This window comes from Vespa crabro, chromosome 2 (genome assembly GCF_910589235.1).
Source record: "Vespa crabro chromosome 2, iyVesCrab1.2, whole genome shotgun sequence".
NCBI classification, from domain to species: Eukaryota; Metazoa; Arthropoda; class Insecta; order Hymenoptera; family Vespidae; genus Vespa; species Vespa crabro.
Genome location: NC_060956.1, coordinates 14249540 through 14271701, shown reverse-complemented (window position 1 = coordinate 14271701; position 22162 = coordinate 14249540). Strand labels below are relative to the sequence as shown.

Genomic DNA, 22162 nt, shown 5'->3' with positions numbered 1-22162 from the left:
TGAATCAGAGGTGTTAACAAAGCTGTTTCCAGATGTCACTGCGTATTTGCCTTTAAGATTTGTTCAGATTCCTTATTAACCAGGTTAAATAAATGATTTAATTGCGTTTGATTCTGAAAAAATTTATTGTAATAATTCCATTTGATTTTATACGGGTTTGTGTAAATTTTCTTAATATTTCTTCTATTACGAAATAAATATTATTTATATATTCGTGTAATTATAATTCTACAAAACTTTGTTTATATATCTGTTTCTTATTTCAGTGAATAAAACAAAAAAATGACAGAGCATTGTACACAAAGTGAAAGTGATGAAGGAGAAGTTAAATCAGATTTTGGAGAAGATCTAGATGAAGAATTGCAATCTTTACCTCATGTATTACAACTGATACGTAAAATGCGTGAGCATATTAAGTGGCAGAGTAAAAAGATAAAAAAATTACGTAATAAATTACAAGAACAGGTATTCATAATACAATTATATCTAAAACTAATCTCTTCAATTAGTTTTCTTCTATCGATATTATTTTTATAGAAAAATCAAATGAGGAATAAAAGTTTCGTAGAATATGGTACTCAGACAGATCCTTTAGAATATGAAAACAAATATTTAACACAAAATTGGGATCTAAGTAACAATAAAAAATCAAATAGTTTAATCGAACAAGTAAAGCAAGTATCAGAATCTGCATTATTACAAACTGGTTTCGTATATGAGGAAACATCAGGATTATATTATGATTATAATACAGGATATTATTATGACGCTGTAAGTTATTATTTTTTATATAAAGTTATTAATTATAAATTACATTAAAAACAATATAATATTAAATATGTTTTATAGAAACAAGGACTTTATTATGATGGAAACAATGGAACGTATTATTATTATGACGAAGGCAGTAAAACATATAAGTTCCACAGCCATGCACACGCAGTTGTCAACAATATTGCACATTTCCAAGAAACCAAAAAGGAAGAAAAATCAGATGGCGAAAAGGCAAACAAGGTAATAAAAAATTTAAGGACAACGATAGGGATATAAAAATACAAAACATTAAAAATTATAAAAATGTAGAAGGTAGAGCCTATTGTATATATCTGACTTTTATTTGATTTCAGGTTTTGGATGAGATAAATGAGTTAATATGTGGACTTACAAATATAAAATTGAAAGATACAGACGTCATGCCCTAGGTAATTATCTTATGCTTTTAATATGCACATATATCTCTTTTGTAGGATACGGTGAAAAAACGCAAACTCGCACAAGATGGAGAGAGCTTAAAAGAAGATGAGCCCGAAGAGGGTGAATGCTCGGACAGTGATAGCGAACAGAGCTCTTATAACGTTACACCAGAATCGTCCATAAATAGTGAGACTGAGAATGAGGAGGAACAAAGTTCAAAGATTAATTTTTGTATTTTTATTTTATCAGATTTCATATTATATCTAAATATATTTACTTAGTTACAAATAATATTAATTTTGTTCTCAAAAATTATTAATATATATTTAGTATAATTAAAAAAATGCAAATTTATTTTTGTTTCAGATATAGCAAAAACATATCCACCATGTATGAGAATAATAGTCAAAGAAACAAACCTTCCAAAGTTAAAAGTGGGTTCACTTTTCCTTGTAGCATACACAGGTGGTTCAATGGGTAAAGAAGGAGATCATTCTGTTATAATACCAGATATAAATGTCAGTAAGGTACGTAATAAGCGAGATTTTATGTATCTTTGACGTCATATCAGATAGTGATTATCGATTATATAATATTTAACGAACGATAACGATTTCAGCATCACGCACGATTTCTTTATAACGAGACAACGAATTCTTATTGGATAGTAGATTCAGGCTCAAGAAATGGTACATATTTAAATGGAAAAAGATTATCTGTAGCTAAACAAGAGTCCGAATTGTACGAGATAATACATGGTTCGATCATTCAAGTGGGCGGTACAAAATTGTTATGTCATGTACATAACGGAAATGAAACTTGCGGTCATTGTGAACCAGGATTGGTTCAACACAATGTAAACACAGAAGAGAATGTATTCTCGAAAAGAAATCTTCATAAAAAAGAATTGAGAAGGTTAAAAACAAAATTTGGTGTAGAAAAAGATAACGTTGCTTCCGCCAGTCAATTAGCAAGTGGTTATCGGGATAGAGCACAAGCTCGTAGACAGTGTGTTGGTTCTTCAAATCATCATGCCAAAACAGAACAAAGTTCAATCGACACGTAAGTGACGATTAAATGTTACATCAAAGTATAAATTAATATAATCATTATTCGCATATTTATCTTACAGATCGATAGCGAAAGATAACCGAGGATTTAAATTACTATCTAAAATGGGATGGTGCGAAGGTCGTTCTTTAGGAAAGGATGGTGATGGTAGAACCGAACCGGTGAGTACTTTTATTTTTTAAATAAATTTATTTATAAAATGGAGAGATTTATAATATGAATGAAGCGTAAGAGAAAATAAAAAAGCGTAAATCGAAAGATAGAAAAGATAAATGGTACTATCAACATTCTTTTTTTATTTAATACGGAATGCTAAAAAATTGTACTTTTATCTCTATGGAACGCAATAGATAGAATATAGGTCAGTGAGTGGAAATAAAAAACACACAACTTTAATAAGCTCGCTCGTTAATCGTAGAAAGTTAACGATGCAACATCTACAATTCAAACACGATTTGTTTTTTCAAGACAAAGATCAACTCGTTCGATCATATTCCCTCTTTATTTTTGTAAATCAGATTCAATCTGGTTTATATATTTGTTCTCTCTCTTTCTCTCTCTTTTTCTTCTTCGTCCGACTAGGACGACTACAACGTCGACGACGACAACGACAATGATGACGAAGGCAGCAAAACGAGTTCAGACGGCACGAGCAGAGCATTCGTATGATAACGAGCGTAACTCCTGTGAAATGTATAGAATAGGTGTAGGAAAGAGAGGGTAGAAGAGGGAAGAGAATTATCCCACACACACACCACTCTTTATAGAGAGTGAGAGAGAGTGAGAGAGAGAGAGAGAGAGAGAGAGAGAGAGAGAGAGAGAGAGAGAGAGAGAGAGAGAGAGGAAGAGAAAGCGACTGCCTGATATCGAAGGGACGAACGGCAGTGTTGAGAGGGACTCTGTGGAAATGAATGCAAATGTATTGAAATCCAAATCATTATTTTGTCTAGACGCATCGTATGCTCTATTGCACCCCGACAATTTCTCTCTCTCTCTTTTTCTCTCCCTCTCTCTCTCTCTCCTTCTCTCTCATTTGCTCGCTTGCTCTTCGTCTCCAGAATTTAGTTGGCTGCTCGATGGAACAAACGTGGATTAAAGGATTTCTTTTCTCTCTCTCTCTCTCTCCCTCTCTCTCCCTCTCTCTCTCTCTCTCTCTCTCTCTCTCTCTCTTTCTCTCTCTTTTTTTTTTTTTACACTTCGTGATCGCGAACCTAATTTTGTTGTTCTTCTTCTTCGTTTCTTTTTTTCTTCGTATCGTGAAGGTTACTCCGATCCGTTTTTTTTCTTTTTTCTTTTAACAACGTACCAAAACTTTTACCATTGCGAGAGACGACTATTCGAAGTACCGGTCGTCTCTCTCTTTATATCTGTATCTCTCTTTCTCTATCTCTTTCTCTCTTTCTCTCCCTCTCTCTCTTTTACTTTTTTCCTCCCCTTTTTTGTCCTCTTATTTGCTCGTAAAACTTGGCGGGTCCTTAAGACGATCGAAGATGTACAACACAGTAGGTCGGGCATATAAATGAGAGAATGTATTTTTAGCTTGTCGCCTCGTCGTCGCATTCTTTTCTTTTTCATCGTTCACTCGCGAGATCATCGAGAATTTGACGAGGTGTGTTGTACTTTAGAATGAATGACAAAAGAAAAAAAAAAAGAAACAAATAAGAATAAAGTAGGAACGACGAAGAAAGGAATAGAAATTTAATCGGTCGAATAAGTTTTTATTTTATCGTAACTTTTTTTTTCTTTTTTTCATGTTCTTCTTCTCTTTTTCCTTTTTAATTGCAAATTAGATGAAGAACCATTTTCTTTTACATCGGTTTTTACATTCTTTCTTAAGTAAATAGCTATACTTTCTTTATCGTGAACGATGAAAACGAATTCGCAAGTGCATTTCGCACGATTCTGACCTACATCGTAAACGGAAAATGTAGGAAGAAATTCTGGAAACAGACAGAGGTGAAGATATCCTTGGAAAGGATTCGTTTTTCCTACGGGAAAACCGTAAAGCGAACATTGTAAAGCCGAGGAATAACGATTGCTAGTAAACCGCGAGGACGTGATAAAGTATAAAATCTTGAAAAGGGAGAAGAGATCGCCCTTACGGAAAAGGGCAACGCTTTCGTCGATATCTCCTTGACGGGTTCATTTATTTGAGTGCTTCGATCAAACAACAAATTTTTTTATAGTTTACCTTAGCGAACGCTACTATGAAGAAAACGAAATTCTATTAGAATACGAAAACTTCTTTAATCGTTTATTCGATTATTTTAAATGTCATTGGATTAGCTAAATTCATGTTCTTTTTTATTAAATTTAATTCATATTAAATTTAATAAAAAATACATGATAGATACAATTCAATAAAAAAAAAGTTTATTTCATTTATTTATTTATTATTATATGTACTAGTATATATATTATTACATGGACTAGTATTTTGGATATACGAATATATAATTAAATATTAAATATCGAACAATTTTAAAAGACAATATCAAAAATATTCTTAAAATATTAAATACTTTAAAAATATTTTATTGTCTAAACCGTATTTGTATTAGAATGAATTCTTTGCAACGAATAGTATAGTCGATTCTGAGACTGCATTCGTTCACTACACAATTTCATTTTATGGACATTCACGTGCAGTATCCGATAGGACGTTGAAAGCATCGTTTCTATCTTCGATAGCACCCTTTTTTACGATTTACATCTACTTCTATATTGCTTCGACATTTTACAGCTTGAGTCTTAGAAGAGGTGCTTGATTAATGACGCTGTAAATAATCTAAAGTATTTCAACGAAAACAATGAATCCGTTCCTTAGTGCTTTCATAAAATTTGTTTTTTTTTTATTTTTTCTCTATCTCTGGAATAGGTAATCCTTGTTTTAAAAGAAGGATTTTGTCTTTTGAAAGATTGTTTCTTTTTTATATGTAGAAACTAATCGTTTAACAACAATGATTTCTTCTTTCAACTTTATATAAAAGATCATTTCTGATTAGAAATCGTATATTTTCAATTTTTTTCTCGTTCAATAAAATCATTAGAAATTATTTAATTTAATATAGAAGATATAATATGAATAGAAGTTATTTTTTTTCTTTCTTTTTTTCTTTGGACGTTTCGTTCTTTGGAAACATCGCGAAATTATTGCGAACATATGGAAATGAAATTAATGACGTTACGATTTGATAAGTGTATGTGTGAAAGGAAAAATGATAATAAAAGAGTAAGGATTAGTAAGAATGAAAAAAAAAGAAGGAATAGAGAAGGAGGAGAAAAGTCTGATCTTGACAAGGCGACTTTATTTCTTGGTCGTACCTGTTGCTGGCATATCCAGCATTACCTTCTTCTTCGGTCCTTCTCACCTTCCATTGGATACTGTTCTTCCCTTTTTTTTGGCGAGAGCAAGAAAGGAAGAAAGAAAGAAAGAAAAAGGGAGAAGAGGAAAAAGAGAAGAGTCCCGGAAGGGCAGAAAAGAGGAAAGGTTTGAAGGACGCGACGGAAGTCAAAGACTATGCATCCCTGGAAAGCCCTGCCGCGGGTGGTACGACGAAATGCAAGGTTGTCTCAATATTATGTAATGCCGTGAGAGAGAGAGAGAGAGAGAGAGAGAGAGAGAGAGAGAGAGAGAGAGAGAGAGAGAGAGAGATCGTCCTAGTCAAGCTATTTGAAAGGGGTGCGGGAGGCAACAGGTGGGAATCCACAGTCACAAATAAATCCAACACAAGCGTCTCTAACATCTAGACGACGATTCACTGATTAAACGTGGATACAAGATTACCGTGTCATTTCTCTCCTTTTCGTTATCCTTATTTCAATCTTTTTCTTCGAAGACAAAGGGAGGGAGAGAGAGAGAGAAAAAGAAAGAGAGAGAGAGAGAGAGAGGGAGAAACGGAAAAACAGAGAAATAAAGAAAGAGACATGTCAAACATATTAACATTTATTAAAGAACATGTTAGGGGTAAATTCGTTAGATTAGCTTGATTATAACCGGATTTCACTGGATCAATTTTCCATATAGATTATTTCCTTTTAGAGATACTAATAGCAATAAATAACGTCACAGTAAAAATGTGTTTAATCTTCCTTATCGTTTAATACCAAGATTAATGCATAAAAAGTCGAGAAAACAAAAAAGTATCTTTATTCCTTCAATTGTAGGGACAAAGAGGTGGAAGAAAATTAATGGTGATGTTGTGATACATAGGTTTGGTGGTTAGAGGTGGTCAGACAGAACGCGAACGCATAATGTTATGCACACAAGAGGGTAAGTGCACACGTGCACGCATAACCGCGTCTCGGTTTAACGTCCGTCTATCTGTCCGTCCATCCGTCCGTCTGCTCGTTCGTTCGTTCGTCTGTTCGTATGTTTGTATGATCGTATGTTCGTCCGCCGCCATGTACGTGTACCATCGGCTACACATAACGTTAGCTAACTAGGAATATACGATCCAGGAGTAGGAGCAAGCCGGTCGATCGGTCTAGACGAGATGTGCGTACACGATCCGCATAGCGCACGTTGCGCGAACAATCGCCCGGACACACAAATATGTACAATGAGAGAGGGAATAGGACGGGTGGTGAGGTTAATACAAGAGAGAGAGAGAGAGAGAGAGAGAGAGAGAGAGAGAGAGAGAGAGAGAGAGAGAGAGAGAGAGAGAGAGAGAGAGAGAGAGAGAGAGAGAGAGAGAGAGAGAGAGATCTATTAATTACAACGCGCCAGCAGTACATGACGCACCGAATGTGGTCGAACGTACGTCGAGACAGGCCAAATTAATTAAACCATCTGCCGATATATAGATAATAAAATATGCGTTAACCCTATCTTCTTCGCTTTTTCCGGAAGAGAATTTTTTATTTCTTTGATTGGCTCATTAGAATCCCTGACTATCCACTTATGTGGATTCTAGAATTTAGAATATAACGGTCAAAAGGAATGAAGTTGATAATCTTTAAAATCTGAAGATTAGGTTTTAAGTCCGACTTTTTGATAATGAAAGGATTTTTCAAAAATTGAGTTATTTAGTTCAGTTCGTTTTAATCTCGTAGAAGTAAATCTTAACAAGGCAAGTAAAGAGGATGTAACAGGACGAAAAATGACGAGAGAGAGAGAGAGAGAGAGAGAGAGAGAGAGAGAGAGAGAGAGAGAGAGAGAGAGAGAGAGAGAGAGAGAGAGAGAGAGAGAGAGAAATATCATGCGGTCAAGTCAATTCGATGATTTCCTGTAGTAGAGAGCATTCTATCGTTGCGTGGATTTTTCGTATCGTCCGAATCCTCTTCGATCTCTATGATACGTTATGACGCGGCCGCAAGAGGTTTCCGCTCGGACTGACGCACGGATTCTCGAGTTTTAGCTATTCCGATGAAGCGGCAACGAACGAATAGACACGGCGAGTACAATACGTCATCTAGGTTGGCCTATCACCGCCAGACGGCTTCCGTCTGGGTAAACACGCACGCAAACGTACACACATTAATGCGACGCGAGTGGATCGACGTTAGCGCGCGCAGGCCGCTCGAGGCTTCACCGACGAGCATCTAGGGACATCCATCACAGGATTATCGCACGAACATGGTGGTAACACGCGTGCTCTCCTCAGGAAGTATATGGACCGCTCCCCTGACGTCTCCGATACGTCTATGCCTCCTGTACCTGTCTATCTTCATCTCTCTCATATATATTCTCTCTCTCTCTCTCTCTCTCTCTCTCTTTCTCTGTCTTTGTCTCTCTGTATTCCCTTGTACTCTCTCCCTTTACTCGATCTTCCATGCCGCATGTTCCCTGTCTATTCTCTCTTGGAAAGCCTCGTCTGCGCGCAGACGATCTCGCCGCATTCTACCTATGTGTATGTCTAGTTTAGTCTACGGACTCTACGCTCTATAGACAGCTAAACACTAATTAATTCTCTGCAAACACGACGATAAGAGACTAAGTGAGCAGAAGATCCCTTTTCTCCTTCTCTCCGAAATAGATTTCAGTTTCGCCTTTCGTTCGCGTTAATCTCGTGAGGATCTCTCGATAGTAGCTTTGTCTATTGCCTTGGCTCTTCTCTTCGTATCTCCCTCCCACTTTCCAATTCTCTACAGAATGAATTTTTTTCACATGGATAGATAACTGTTATTATTTTTCCTCGTTTCGAAAAACATCAGGGAGGTTCCGTTCAGAGAATCGAACTTTTTGGGTGAATTCATAGGGTGAAAGCCTGTCCTGAAGAGGTGAGACACGACGTAAGGGATAAAAACAGAACGTAGAATTGGAGTTGCCGTTGGAAATACCGAGAGAAACAGAGAGAGAGAGACAGAGTAGAAGCAAAGAGAAGTCTGTGACGTTTATTTCAGAAAGCTACGACGGCTCTTGGTAGCGACCGGAGGCGACGGCGGACACACCGGCGGCGTTGTAAACGAGCAAAGTTTCGAACCCAATATGCTGTCTCCGCACATGGAAGCCCACATTCAACCTGTCAAGGTGCGACGACAACGACTACTACGACCGCAGTAGCGGTGTTCACGTACTACCACCTCCTGCACCCCCATCTCCGGTAATGCCAGACGGGCAAACCGGGACAAACTTTCGAACTGGCACAGACCGTCTGGCACACTACCACCGTCCTCCTGCTCCTTCTCCTCCTCCTCCTCTTCTTCTTCCTCCGGAAGAAGAACCTACGAATTCCCAATATGTTATTGTACGTCTGCCGGCACCGTTTTGTCTGTCCAAGTCCCAATGTCTATCGGAGAACAAATGAAACTGAGCGAGAGAGAAAGAGAGAGAGAGAGAGAGAGAGAGAGAGAGAATGGGAGAGTCTGCTTTCTCGATCCAGGAATTTCCTTTTCCGCACGTCCTGCATCAAAGATGACCGACCACACTTTTGCGTTCGTGTTCTTTTCGGTTTTAGATATTTTCTATATTTCCGAATAGCAAACTTTAATTAAAAAGAGACATCTGATCTTTTTTCTCCCTCTTTTTCTCGACAAGTTTTGTAAAAAATTCGACAAATGTTCGACGTTAAGTTTTTAACATTTAAAGAAAGTATAAAAAGGAAGGAAGAACTTCATCAAGGTCGACATGATAAATAGATAGAGCGATGAATTGACGGAGGCGACGAATGACGAGCGTACGCATTCGAATACGCGCACGCATCAAGAGTGCTCGTCCAAAGTTAAACGATGATAGTAAAGTAGATGTCGAGTGTGTAGACGTCGCGACATGTTCGTAGCTGGCGACTGCCGGTTGGCGGGCGTTAATCGGTAATCGTCACGATGTATTGTTTCCCATCGAAACGTTTTGCCCTATTTGCCTATTTTCCTAGAAGATGGAACTTTCAAAGCTTACTCGGATAAAACTTATTTTGCGGTAAGATCGTAGAGATCTGGGTCGCGACACCTGGAAGGAACGAGAATAGTTTCGCTCCCAGACGGTTAACATCGGTCGCCGTTTCGTATGAAAGTTTGAAACGATGACGGTTTCGTCGTCTCTTTCTATCCTCCTCTCTTGATATTCTACCTAGTCGTTCTCTTCCAATTCTTGCATTATCGATCGATTGACGTAACCCAGACGTTCTCGGTATTCTTTCGTTCCAAAAGAAAACATTATTGTCTCTCACGATGGATCAAGTCGTTTGTTTAAGAGAGAGATATATCATATGTACATTTTTATTATATAAAATCGGCAAACTCTCTTATTCTCGGTCGATCCGTATAAATATATAAGCTAGGATATATCTCGTTAGCGTTATACCTTCACCGAGACGGAAAATTTTAGTCTCCTATATTTTAATCTCCTTCGTCAGCTTTTTAGACGAGCGAAGAGTAGATTAAAGTTTCAACGTAATTCTATTCGAAATATGGATTATGTTTTCGCAGGAAACTCGTCTCGTCTCAAATAGAACGAGTCTGGTCCGTTTTCTCATCGTGATTCGACCGAGCGCCGACTGTGTCACGGCATAGATTATAACGAGCGGCCGCGACAATGATATGTTATAGCATATAAGTGGTCTAGACGATCCAGATGGATGTATCATCGTCGTCGAGTTGTCGTTGGCGGTTTTGGCTTCAGTGTCGACGTCGGTCTGCTCTATGCCGTTCCTTGACACGAAGCTATCTGCCAAGGAACAAGTGGTTTTCCGCATTGGCCGTTTTCTCTCTCTCTCTCTCTTTCTCTCCCCTCTTTCGCTAAATTCTCGTTCTCTCGAACACGGTTGGACGAATAAATTGGATGCGTTAATTTTTTGCAATGACGATTTTCTTGAGAACAGTCGCAGTTAACTTCTTCTTTCAACTCCCTCGTATTCTCGATCAAAGCGACGAGTTCATTCGCCGTCGTTCCTTTCCACTTCCCTTCTTTTCCATTTCGCCTACCTCCGTTTTGCTATTTCCGTCCCTTTTTTCTCTTTTATCCAAGTAAGTCAAGTGATGGCGGCAGTAGTAGACAGGGCCTCATTTTCAAGCCAGACGGGTACAGTACTTGTCCCAAATACGGTTGAGAGAGTTTTTGTCGGCTTAAAACTGGCAGGGTACCTCGTTCTCCGAAATGAAATTTTTTTTAAATCACTCTCTACCATTCCCCGAATCTTTATCTTAATCTAACGAAGCTAACATTTTTAATTAACTATTCATACAATTACTTACCGAGATGCGAACGAGTTTGCGGACGAAATAGCAAAGTTTTGGTCTTTGGGGTATCTCACTTTTCGACGACGTTTAAAGGATTGACCGAGGAATGAAAAAAGCTGCTACATTTACCAACGAAATAACGAGTTACTCGGTTAGAAAATTCTAATCCTAGGGCATTGTACGAGTGACGTGCTCGACGTACTTGAAATCTTTCTCGACTGAGCTTTTTTTGGTGGCTGCTGCTAGAGATGGAGGAGGAGCAGGCGTACCACCCATAATTTCTCTCATTTTCCACGATGCGCTCTTCTCTACTAGGCGTTTCTTTTTCTCTTTCCTTTTAGCCAAGTAAGTCAAGTGACGGCGCCGGTGGAATAGGGCCTCATTTACAGCCCAGACGAGGGAGAACACTTGGCCCAAATACTGGCTGAAGAGAAAATGTACCCGGGTTCCACCGTAGAGCTGGTTAAAATCTGGAAGCGGTTCCCTCTCGACGATAAGAATCCTTGCCGAAAGAGATACGAACCTTTCTCTCTCTCTCTCTCTCTCTCTTTCTCTCTTTCTCTCTTTTAATCTATGATTTTTAAAAGACCCGATTCTTCCAAAGTTGAATTCTTCAAACTTTGAGATATAAGATTCGTCCTGGCTCGAAGGATGATCCGCGGAAGCGTGACTGTCTGAAAATAAAAGAACCATTGTCTAATTCGAATTAGCATAAATCCCGCCGGAGGCGGGAAATCTATTTAAAACTTCAAGCTCGTAACTCTTCGTCGTGCCGATAAAGCGCTTCATCGTTTCGAGTCTCGGTCGGGTCTCGAATAGGTAAGATTAAGGACGAAACCTGTGCGAGGATGAGATTCGAGGAAAGTAGCGATACTAAAAATTTACCGAGTCAAATTCGCGGAAGGTTGGATACGATTTGCATTCGGTCGCGACAGATGGCCGAAAATGCAGCCGGACGAATACTTTGATCGTGCAGCCTTGGCCAGACAGTTTATCAAGACCGACGAAGCACGTCTCGTCCAAGTAGGAAAGGATTTGCATAGATATCTCGGGCCGAGCTTCATTCTATTTTACAGTCGGCACGTATTAGCGCCTTCCAACATCCTCCCCAACGAGATTACCCCCATTGCTCTTTACCAATCCTCCTTTTCTCTTTCGCTTCGACTCGGATTTTCGACTTTATCGTCATTCTTTTGTCTACCAATTTATCTTTTTTCCCCTTTTTTCTTTTCTTTTTTTTTAATTACAATCTTCTTCTCCTTGTTTTTCTTTTCCAGATAGCTATATCAAACAATCCAAACAAAAGCGGCTTTGGTGCGGTCGAAACGGACTTTCCTACGATCGAATTGGATTCGAACACCGAGAAAAAGCAGGCAAGATGGCGAAAGACTCAACAACGTTACAATCAAATTACGGAATAATCGCTAGGAGAAAACGTTCCAATCGCATTTCAACGATTTTCATTATATTTTCGTTAACGAGATTCTAATGAAGATATTGTTGATTCTAATAATAAATATAAATAAATGACAAGGCAATTTTGAATCTTCGTACTTTATCGAAGATCTTTTCAAGTTTGTCAAAAAGGAAGAAGAAGAAGAAGAAGAAGAAGAAGAAGAAGAAGAACAAGAAGAAGAAGAAGGAGAAGATCGCTTCTGGATCCATAACGACGCAGCTTCTCTAGCAAGCCCACTCGTTCTCCGATGATATTTATAAAGCAAACTTGGCGGTGCAAAGACCTCGCAAGGGAGTAAGTAAGAAAGAGATAGATAGATAGATAGATAGATGGAGAGAGAGAGAGGGAGAGAGAGAGAGAAGCAGAGAGAAACAGAGAGAAGCAGAGAGAAAGAGAGAGTCGGAGTAAGCCGTAAGTTTAGGCCAAGCCCTTAACTCCTTTGGCACATCAACGCTGTCTTCATAATAAATTCGAAGCATCACGGGGATCGTTACTTTACCGACACCGTCAGAAAATCATCAGCTCCATCAAAATCTGTTTCATGCCATTGGGAAAAGTTTACTTTTTTCCTCTCGTCTGATTTTTAGAAATATATTGGAAATGTTTGGATGAAAAAAAAATTTTGTTTAGTTGAATATAAATGTGAACCTAATCCTTTATTTATTCTAAGTATTATTTGTTATAAGTGTTAACGCAATAAGTCTCGGAGTAGAGGCAACGCATACCGTTTTTAATGAACTTACTGGAGTCATGTGGCTACCGGGCCTCGTCCGCGAAAATTAATGAACGCAGCGACGCGCGAATACCGTTTTCTCGCGCGAACGCTCGTAGCCGTACTTGACTGTGCATATAAAACCCATAAAGTTGGTTGACAAATGGCAGGAAGCGGCGCGTTGACAGCCTCGACGAAACGGATTGGACGCTTTAATCGTCGAACTCGGTCACTTTGTTAATGCATTTGCGTTTTTGTTTATTTTTTAATTAGCCATCTTCTCGAAGAAGAAGAAAAAGAAGAAGAAGAGATACCGGTCTTTCTTTGTTTCCTTTTTTTATCGTTAATTATGAAACGAACCCTATCGAACAAATCGAATCTGTTCGACTAAAATTGAACGAACCTACTATTTTTGTTCGCTTATATAAGTACTGCGTCGACAAATAGAGTACTGCAACTTTAATTCGAGTGGAACATTCTGCGGTACTACGAAAGCATCTTGAATCGCTGCTCAAAGGCTTATCGTGGAAGACTAGGACAGCTAACGAGTTAACCGTCATACAAATCATAATAACAATAGCTTGTACGTACAATGGAATATAACATAACTTCAGAAAAAAAGGTAGGAGAAGAGAAGTACGCGACTCTACGGAAGAAATGAAAAAGAAAATAAAAGATGACCAAGCGGTCGATTGCGGTCGGTCGGCCGATTGGTTTGTTTTTGGCCGGTCATCGTCATTATCATCATTATCGTCACTGTCGTTTTGGATCCGTGCTTTCGAGGGCAGCAATGCGTAGGAGGCCTAAGTTACCGCAAATAGTGCATCATTCTATGGATTTACTTAGCGGATGCATTATTCGGGCTCTTATTCGAGCCATCTCTCCTTCTTCTTTTTCTTCTCTTCCTTCCCTTTTCATTCGTCACAAAGTCAGCCTCTCCGAAGGAAATTGCGAGAGAATTTACGAGGCACAATGGTGCACAAATCTGCGATAATAACCGCGCATATGCTACGATATTATACATCTATTAATGAAACGTCCTCGAGACGAAGATCCTCAAGCCGTACATGAGCTAAACCATCGACGACGATGGAACTTATGATGCTGTGATAACGATAACTGATTTAACGGAACGATTTATTGAAGTAAATTTTTCGAAACGCTTGCCATAATGTTAATTTGGCAAGTGTTATTGTTAACGCGAAAAGGTTGGGATTATTTTGATATTTCTTTTTTTTTTCTTTTCTTTTTTATCTGTTACTTTTTTTTTAAGGAATACGATCTAATGTAATAAACTTTCGAGAGAATTCATCGAAGACAATAAGTATATCGCGTTGCTTAATGAGATATATTTGTGCGATTCGGATATACATATTCTAGGATTAAGGAATTCTGCCGATTTTGCGGTGGAGTCACGAAAACGGAGAAAAGATGGTAAAAGAGAAGGAGGAGGAAGAGGACAACGAGGACGATGAGGACAACGAGGACAACGAGGACGAAGAGGACGACGACGACGACGACGAAGAGCAGTCGAAGGAAGTCGCAAGGGGAGTGAGTATAAAGGTAAAGAGGAAAGGGGAATCGTCCAGAGAACGTACGAGAATCGTAAGAGAGAATATAAGTGGTAGGAAGGAAGGAAGAAAGGAAGGAAGGAAGGAAGGAAAGAGAAGGAACGATGCCTCGAATGCACCGGTATGCCCACGGTAAAACGGTATTTGGGTCCGCAAAAGGAGAACAAAAGAACACGCGCGCGGTCGACGGTGGCGGCGACGTTCAGGAATCTTCGAAAACGTCGCTGACTAATTTCCAGTCGTTTCTTTTCTCTCTTTCTCTCTCTCTCCCTCTCTCTCTCTCTCTCTCTCTCTCTTTCCTCCTGTTTTCTCCCTTCCTATTTCTCTCGGTCTTTCAAGCGCGCGAGTCACGATAAAAAGTCAATTTTATACCACTGGGTACCTGGAGAACAGTTAATAGCGTCTACCAGCTCTCGCTCGGCCATCCAAAACTATTTTCGACGGTCGTTCATGGCCTTTATGGGCCTTATAAAAATGGCACCACGCCAGCACGGGGTCCCGAAGGTGGAGAGCTAGAGTCAGGTACCGCTGCCTTCTCTTTTCTTCCCTTCCCTTCCCTTACCTAACCTCCTCTTCTTTTCTCCTCTCTTCTCTTCTTTTCTCTTTTCTGCTATTCGACAAGATTTCACGCTAGGAATTTCTATGTAAACAGCCTTCGACCTCTCTCACCCTTCTTTCTTTTCCCGGATGCGCGGGAATAGAAGAAAGACGATAGTAGTGAGCACTCGACAAGGTGCACCGAGTCCTCCTCAGGTTCGGAGTACCTTGCGAGGGAGAACAAGACGATAAGTGACTCCGCGGATGAGAGCCCTCTTCTTCGACGAAGCACTCTCATCCCTCGTTTTTCCACGGTAACCGGACTAATCGCGTCGACTCTGCCTACCGGATTAAGAATCGCGACTATCAGAAGCGTTAGTATCTTTGATCGGAAAAATAATAATAATAAGAAGGGCAATCTTATGTCAAGGAAGAAGCAAAAGAAAAAGGTAATAAGGAGAAAAGAAAAAGAGAGAGAGCAAGAGAGTAAAGTTAGCCGTGCGCACGTGTCCGTGGCAGGTAGTCAAATTGCATGGCAACAGCACACATAATCTCAACCGCCATCTTTCTTTGCTTCCTTCGTTCTCCCGTCCCTTCCTCCCCCCTCCTTTTCCTCTTCTCTTTTACTCTTACTCTTTCTGCGCACAGTCTTCCTCTATATTTTTTTTCCCTTTTCTTTCGCGAGTTCTCCCCTCGAGAAGTTTTGCGATACTCGTGCGTGCGCGTACGCTCGTGAAATCAGTCAAGGTCCTTTCATTAACCTCGAAAATAAAGCTGAGAAAGAAACAAAAAACAATGGTCTCGAGTACGGGTATTCACGTACTTACTTTATACTTGCTTACTTACTCGCTCCGAAATCGGCAACAAGTCACAAATATTTTATTGTCAGAATCCTCCAATTTTCTCTTTCTCTCTCTCTCTCTCTCTTTCTTTTATTTCTTATTTTTATTTTTTTTTTATTTTTTCTTAAGTAAAAATAATAAATACGTTGATGTAGAGTTCGTCTTACTGGCGTAAATTTCTTGGGTAAACGAGGAAAGTCAGGTTGGAAGGAAACAGTGTTCAGAATAAGAGAGAGAGAGAGAGAGAGAGAGAGAGAGAGAGAGAGAGAGAGAGAAATAGAAAGGAAGAACTGTAGGAAGGGAAGGAAGAAGAGGTGGAGGAGGAAGAGGAGAAGGAGGGAGAAAGGAAGGAAAGGGGAAGGGGGAAGAACGAGGGAGTGCAAGGAGGAGGCAGGAAATTGGCGGGGCTAGAAATAATTAGCGCAGTTATTTACGAGGCTCTCCTCGCCTTTCAATTATGTGTTTCCGTGCGTGGAAACGAAGTCGGCGAAGAAGCCGGTGCTGGCAGATGCGGCAGAACGAATACCTTACGCGTCTCTTTACGATTCCATTGAGAAAAATCTATGATAATTCGAAATAGTGTACACACACACACACACGCACGCACGCACGCATATATATATATATATGTATATATAATGGAAATCGTAATTTCGTTAAGCGAATAGATCAGATGCAACTCGGACTAGAGGATAGCTCGTCCGCTTTCGAGTTGCGCTTCAGCGCTTCTAAATGCATTTTATTCGATCGATTAATCGTACGAGGCAATGTAAAACGATCGTTACGTCACGATAAATCTATTCCGCCGCGGGTCAAATTCATTGATCGCTACTGCACGTCGCGTCTCGCTCGAGTACACGTCTATGTATCGACGATATTCTCCTCGTGTATAATTTAAAAGCCGATCGGTCGATCGATCCGGTGAAAAAATCCTTTTGCCACGTCGTATCTTAAGGTCTTACGGTAACATATCTTGGATAGAAGTTTCTTTCTTCCTTTCGATCTAAAAGAGAGAGAAAAAAGAGTGAGAGAGAGAGAAAGAGAGAGAAACCTTCGAAGATGAATAAACGAATGGACGAATGAACGAGAGAAAAGGAACGAACCGATCATTTTGCCACAGTTTGCCGTAACGCAAGGATAACGACGTTACGGAAGGATCTCGTTATTCAGGAACGAACCAGCAAATCGGCAGAAATGGAGCGGAGAAGAACATCGAAGAGGGTTTGAAATCGATTCTTAGAGAAGACTTGATTTCCAGCGTCTTGGAGCGTGGAAAGCAGATAAAGAGGCAGGGATCTCTCTCTTTCTCTCTCTTTTAAGGCAGGCACATAGAATGGGACATTAGGCCGCGTAGTTGAGAACACAGAGAGAAAGAGAGGCAAAGAGAAGAGAGATAGAAATGAAGAGGGAGAGAAGCAACAAAGGCGCAGCTACGGCAGCAGCAGCAGCAACGGACTGGGCGAGCGCACGCTGTCGCGGTACTTCTGGTTGAATAATAATCTCGTGGCCGACGTTCTCTAATAGACAAGAGTACACGCACGTATCGAAGGTACATACATAACTACGGCCGTACGTAATTGAAGGCTAGGAATGCGGACGCACGCATGAAGTAGCAACGTAGCACGACGGAGGTAGAGATAGAGCGCAGGATACGTGCCAGCCTTTTACTCGAGCATGTCTCTTTGCGAGTCTGCCTTCGTGAGCGTGTGAGTTTCTATGTGTGTCCCTATTACATCGGGCGAGCACGCGTAAAACGGAGCTCTAATTAACGTTACAAAAACAAGTGCTTGTCGAACGTATGCGAGAACGAGCATCCGTCGCGTTAACTTTCGATCGATCGACTCTTCGATTACGTTTACAAGATTTCTTATTATCATTCGAAAAATAAAGACTATAGTATAAAGAACCGATAAGATTTTATTTCCGTGAGAATTCTTACGATAATCATTTTAGTAGGTAGTTAAGACTCTATAGAGAAGGTACGCACGTAAGAGATACAAGCCCGTAATGATGTACGTAGAACATGCTCGTTCACCAGAAGGAGTAGTACGCGTATTAAACTCCTTTATCGATCGTACGTGATATTAATATGCATGTATCGCACAGCTCTTTTTGATTCGTACCGTATGCAAGCCATGAGAAAGTACCGCGTGTACTTGATTAGAAGATGAAGAAGAACAACAACATGCTCGAAAGTAGGTTAGACGATAGTTAAATCGAATGTTTCGACGGAGTACGTGTAGGCGAACGTGTGTCCCATAGGGCACACGTGTGTGTTCTCTACGGACAGGAGAGCACGCCTAATCTATGACAAGTGGTTCTTCCTGTTTTGTACGACGAACTAGCGCGTAAGCGTGCGTATTTTGTCTCGCGACCGAATCTCTTTCTCTCTCTTTCTCTCTCCCTCTCTCTCTCTCTCTCTCTCTTTCTCTCTCTCTTTCTTAAAGGTTTGCTTCAATTTTAATAGCAATCACTAAACGACACGTGTGCGTTCTTGGCTACGTGAAAATAAAACGACAAATAGAGTTGATAGGTCGACTCGGGCGTGTCTTCGATTCTTTACAGAGAGGTAATCTGTTAATCGTATGTTCGGATTACGTTTAAGAATCGATCGAAGAATTTAACAAATAATATCGAGTAAAGTTTTATTCCTCAATCATTCCAACTAACACTATTTGATTGGAATTCACGAGTTTAGTATTACATCGAAGACCATTCAACGTACTGATTTAGATCGGCTCCGTTATTAAATTCCAGTTCGCGAGTCCGTTATCATTTTTATCGATGCTTTCTTACCGTTAAAACATTTTATTTTTTTATGTAAACGAATCCGAGAAATGATCTAGGTCGAAAGATTGGAATTCGAAGGATCAATAGACGAAGTTTCAATAAACGTGAATTGTCTGAGTCTAAGTAGATTTCGAAGTGGTTAGTTGGTTATCCTATCTCGGTGTTAACGATCATTAGAATGCGAACGCGATCGATGCCTATCATAATCCAGAGTATACCAACTGTAATATCAGTTAGTTGTGTCTATCGCAAGACAAAACATCGAATATCCATGACACGATTGACAATAAAAGAACGATGCGAGATAGCGAACAACGCATTACTCTCAATCATCAAAGGTATCGGGTGACATACACGACTTGAAAGGAAATCTTAACGTTACGTAGAACGTTTAAGACCTTGTCAACTTTTACTTAGAATATTATTTCTCTACGAATAATTACTTCGTAAACATGAGACAGATGTAATTCAAACGACAAATCTACCCTTTCCGTTAATCCATAACAATTTCACTATCAGCAATCACGAACTCGTTTGAGATAATAAGATATGCGAGTAAACTAGCTCGCGTTTGAAAGGAATGCTGCTTGGAAATTTTGTTTCCAGGAAAGTCATGGGGGCCTCTGTAAGTACGTAAGTGTCCACTTGATTTGAAAACAACGTCATATCGATTTCAAACGCATGATTTTTACACAACTCCGGGAAACATAAATTCGGAAAGAGAACAACGTAATTACCCGTTTGAAAGAGTAAAGTTCGAAAGTGCTATAGTCGCTCGTCGATCATTTCGATCTCGTTGCATCATAATTACCAAAGAGCCGATCGTGCCAAGATAGATACAATGGCTTAACGTTGATATTCATCAACGTATAAAATATACGAGGAAGATAATAATGGACCAATTATAAAGTCGTTTGCCAGAAAGGAATGACGAGGAGTATCACTCACCTTCATCGCTCTTCTTTCTCGGAAAGATAGAAAAAGAGCGAAGCGAGTAAGGAGGAGAGAAGCAGTTAAAGTATCAATTAAAGTGTCGAGCAAAAAGATCGAACGAAAATGCGAATGAAAAAGGAGGAAAGAGAAGATGAAGGGAACGGAAGAAAAGGAAGAACTGGAATTCTGCCACGTTCACGCTGTGGACTCTGAGTAATGCCAGGGATAACCCGTCGCGATTAAAATTAATCTTCGATGACGAATCTGTCGATTAGAACTGGAGGAGAAAAAAGGCTCTTAAGAATCGTCCAATGGTTTCCGAACCAAAATAATACCGAGAAGAAAAAAGGGAGAATTTAGCAAATCTCTCGAGGCAAATGTCATGTGAAATGCGACGTTCCTTGCTCATCGTAAAAACGACATTCGGGAGTAGGTAACGCTTTCATTCAGTCGACTGCTCTATCATCTCCTCAAGCGTGACTATAAATAGGTTTGTGCCGGTTGAATGAGATAAGTTCCAGGAAGAAATGAAAGGAGACGCGAGCTTGGACGATGAGCTTGACTCTTCTCTCTCTCTATCTCTCTCTTTCTCTATCTCTCTCTTTTTCTTTTTTTTTCCATCTCTTTCTTTCTCAGAGACGAAAATATCGCGTAGGTGGCTGAAGAGAAGAGAGTACCGATTACCGGTTTTTATATGAGAGATCCTCTGAATGTTTTCTAATCATACCGACAAAGACGTTATGAGGATTGAACAAGTTGCTTTTTTTTTGGGGAACAAATAACTAATATTAAATCCCCGATTGGTTCGATAGGAGCAATCGAAAAGGATTTGCAGGTGGTGGGTTACGTTGAAAGAGAATTTCCTAGGGCGTTCGTGTCACGTATTTCGCAAGGATTATATATACGACAGTCTGCGCGCGCGCAGTAATTTCCACGAAGTCATTATTATTGCATTAGCCGGCGGCCATGCACCGATTTGAATTACATATAAGTTTGCAAATTGGAGGAGAGGATAATTACGGACCGCATGGCCGCCTCTCCGTGCGAATGTCCTCGTCGATGGTTACGAGTTATCCTTTGCCAAAGGATCTCGCGAATTGCCGATCTAGTTCTCTCACCAATAGTCGTCATTTTATCTTCCTTTTAATTCGGAAAGAGTGAGAGTAAAAGAAATAGAAAAAGAGAGGGAGAGAGATAGATAGATAGACAGACAAACAGTAGATAGATATACAGAGAGAGAGAGAGAGAGAGAGAGATAGAGAGAGAGAGAGAGAGATAGAGAGAGAGAGAGAGAGATAGAAGGACAAACGAGCGCGTCTGCGTCTGCATCCTAATCTTGTCGTTAGCGCTCCAACCCACGCACGTATTTATGAAGACACATACACATGCGTACGTAGATACGAACGTGGACGAACGCATCGAGCGGACACATCTAGCCATACGGTCCGGGCCAGCCGGTAATTAGCGACGGTTATGTCAGTTAAACTCGCTGTAGTTCAGTCTATATACGCTGACGAGTAACGTGTGCAAACACGCGCTCATATATATATATATATATATATATATATATATATATACAAATATATATACATATATATAGAATGAGAGAGAGAGAGAGAGAGAGAGAGAGAGAAGAGAGAAAGAACGAAGCGACACCCTCGCCAGGAGGCGCGTGTGCGCGCGCGTACGTGCGCGTAACGCGATAGCAATGTAGCGCAGAGTTACGCGAACCCAATAATACGTCTGACGGCCGTCTAGACGGGCCTACGTGGACGCACTGGCTTACGTGCTCGCGCGCTCGCGCGTACGTTCACTGCTTTCCGAGCGTCTACATACATACGTCTCTCTCTCTATCTCTCTCTCTCTCTCTCTCTTTCTCTCTCTTTCTCTCTCTCTCTCTCTCTCTCTGTCTTTCGCTTTCTCTACGTTTGCACACGTGTGTATCTGTACGTTTCTCTCCTCCTCTTCTTCGTCCTTCTAGCGCCGTGTAACAGACGTTTGAAGAGTAGCCTCGTACGTATGTGTTACGTAGTATGCATGTACATATTTATCTATGGATGGATAGATGTATGTACCTACTACGTGATTCGGCTGAAAGGTTCTCCCTCTCTCTATCCGGCTAATCAAATATCCCAAAGTCCTGCCTTGCTCGGTCGCGTATCGCGCTCCTTGCGCGAATGGATGGACGTGAATAGCTTACTCTTTCGAACACCAAGAGATAAAAAAAGAGAAAGAAAGAAAGAGAGAGAGAGAGAGAGAGAGAGAGAGAGAGAGAGAAAGGGAGAGAGGGAGAGAAAGAGAAAGAGAACTCACGCGAATTACAAAGAATGCAAACCAAACAGATAAGATTGAGAAGACGAAAAAGCTGTGTGTGATCGGTCCAGTTTACTTTTTCTTAAGACTTTTTCCTAAGACTATATATCTATCTCCTATCCCGTTT

General features: G+C 40.1%; 1 protein-coding gene and 1 long non-coding RNA gene across 8 annotated transcripts; one reads left to right on the top strand and one right to left on the bottom strand.

The window, feature by feature from the left end:
• The first annotated feature begins 22 nt into the window (after positions 1–22).
• On the top strand, positions 23–12426 carry LOC124421569 (angiogenic factor with G patch and FHA domains 1). Of its 5 annotated transcripts, none has more exons than XM_046956905.1 (10): positions 23–155; positions 267–465; positions 538–771; positions 850–1014; positions 1248–1425; positions 1561–1721; positions 1814–2256; positions 2327–2426; positions 8611–8737; positions 12159–12426. In XM_046956905.1, exons 2-10 carry the CDS (start codon positions 283–285, stop codon positions 12368–12370), a joined length of 1803 nt encoding a protein of 600 aa, XP_046812861.1. In that variant the 5' UTR covers positions 23–155; positions 267–282; the 3' UTR covers positions 12371–12426. The 5 variants fall into 5 exon arrangements, with proteins under 5 accessions (XP_046812861.1, XP_046812863.1, XP_046812865.1 ...); XM_046956907.1 differs by having other exon boundaries at positions 24–155; positions 1248–1380; XM_046956906.1 differs by having other exon boundaries at positions 66–83.
• On the bottom strand, positions 10406–21164 carry LOC124421573. 3 transcript variants are annotated; one of them, XR_006941695.1, is made up of 3 exons: positions 16004–21164; positions 15791–15931; positions 10406–11555 (listed from the first exon to the last, which is right to left on the bottom strand). It is a non-coding gene; the product is annotated as an uncharacterized LOC124421573 (long non-coding RNA). The 3 variants fall into 3 exon arrangements; XR_006941696.1 differs by lacking the exon at positions 15791–15931 and having other exon boundaries at positions 15985–21164; XR_006941697.1 differs by lacking the exon at positions 15791–15931.
• Between the last annotated feature and the right edge of the window lie 998 nt (positions 21165–22162).

What these genes read in the sequence shown, in the direction of transcription:
- LOC124421569 (XM_046956905.1), top strand. Translation starts at nt 283, where the DNA reads ATGACAGAGCATTGTACACAAAGTGAAAGTGATGAAGGAGAAGTTAAA. An exon ending in CAGATATAAATGTCAGTAAG is followed by an intron (nt 1,722 to 1,813) that starts GTACGTAATAAG and finishes TAACGATTTCAG; the next exon opens with CATCACGCACGATTTCTTTA. An exon ending in GAACAAAGTTCAATCGACAC is followed by an intron (nt 2,257 to 2,326) that starts GTAAGTGACGAT and finishes TTTATCTTACAG; the next exon opens with ATCGATAGCGAAAGATAACC.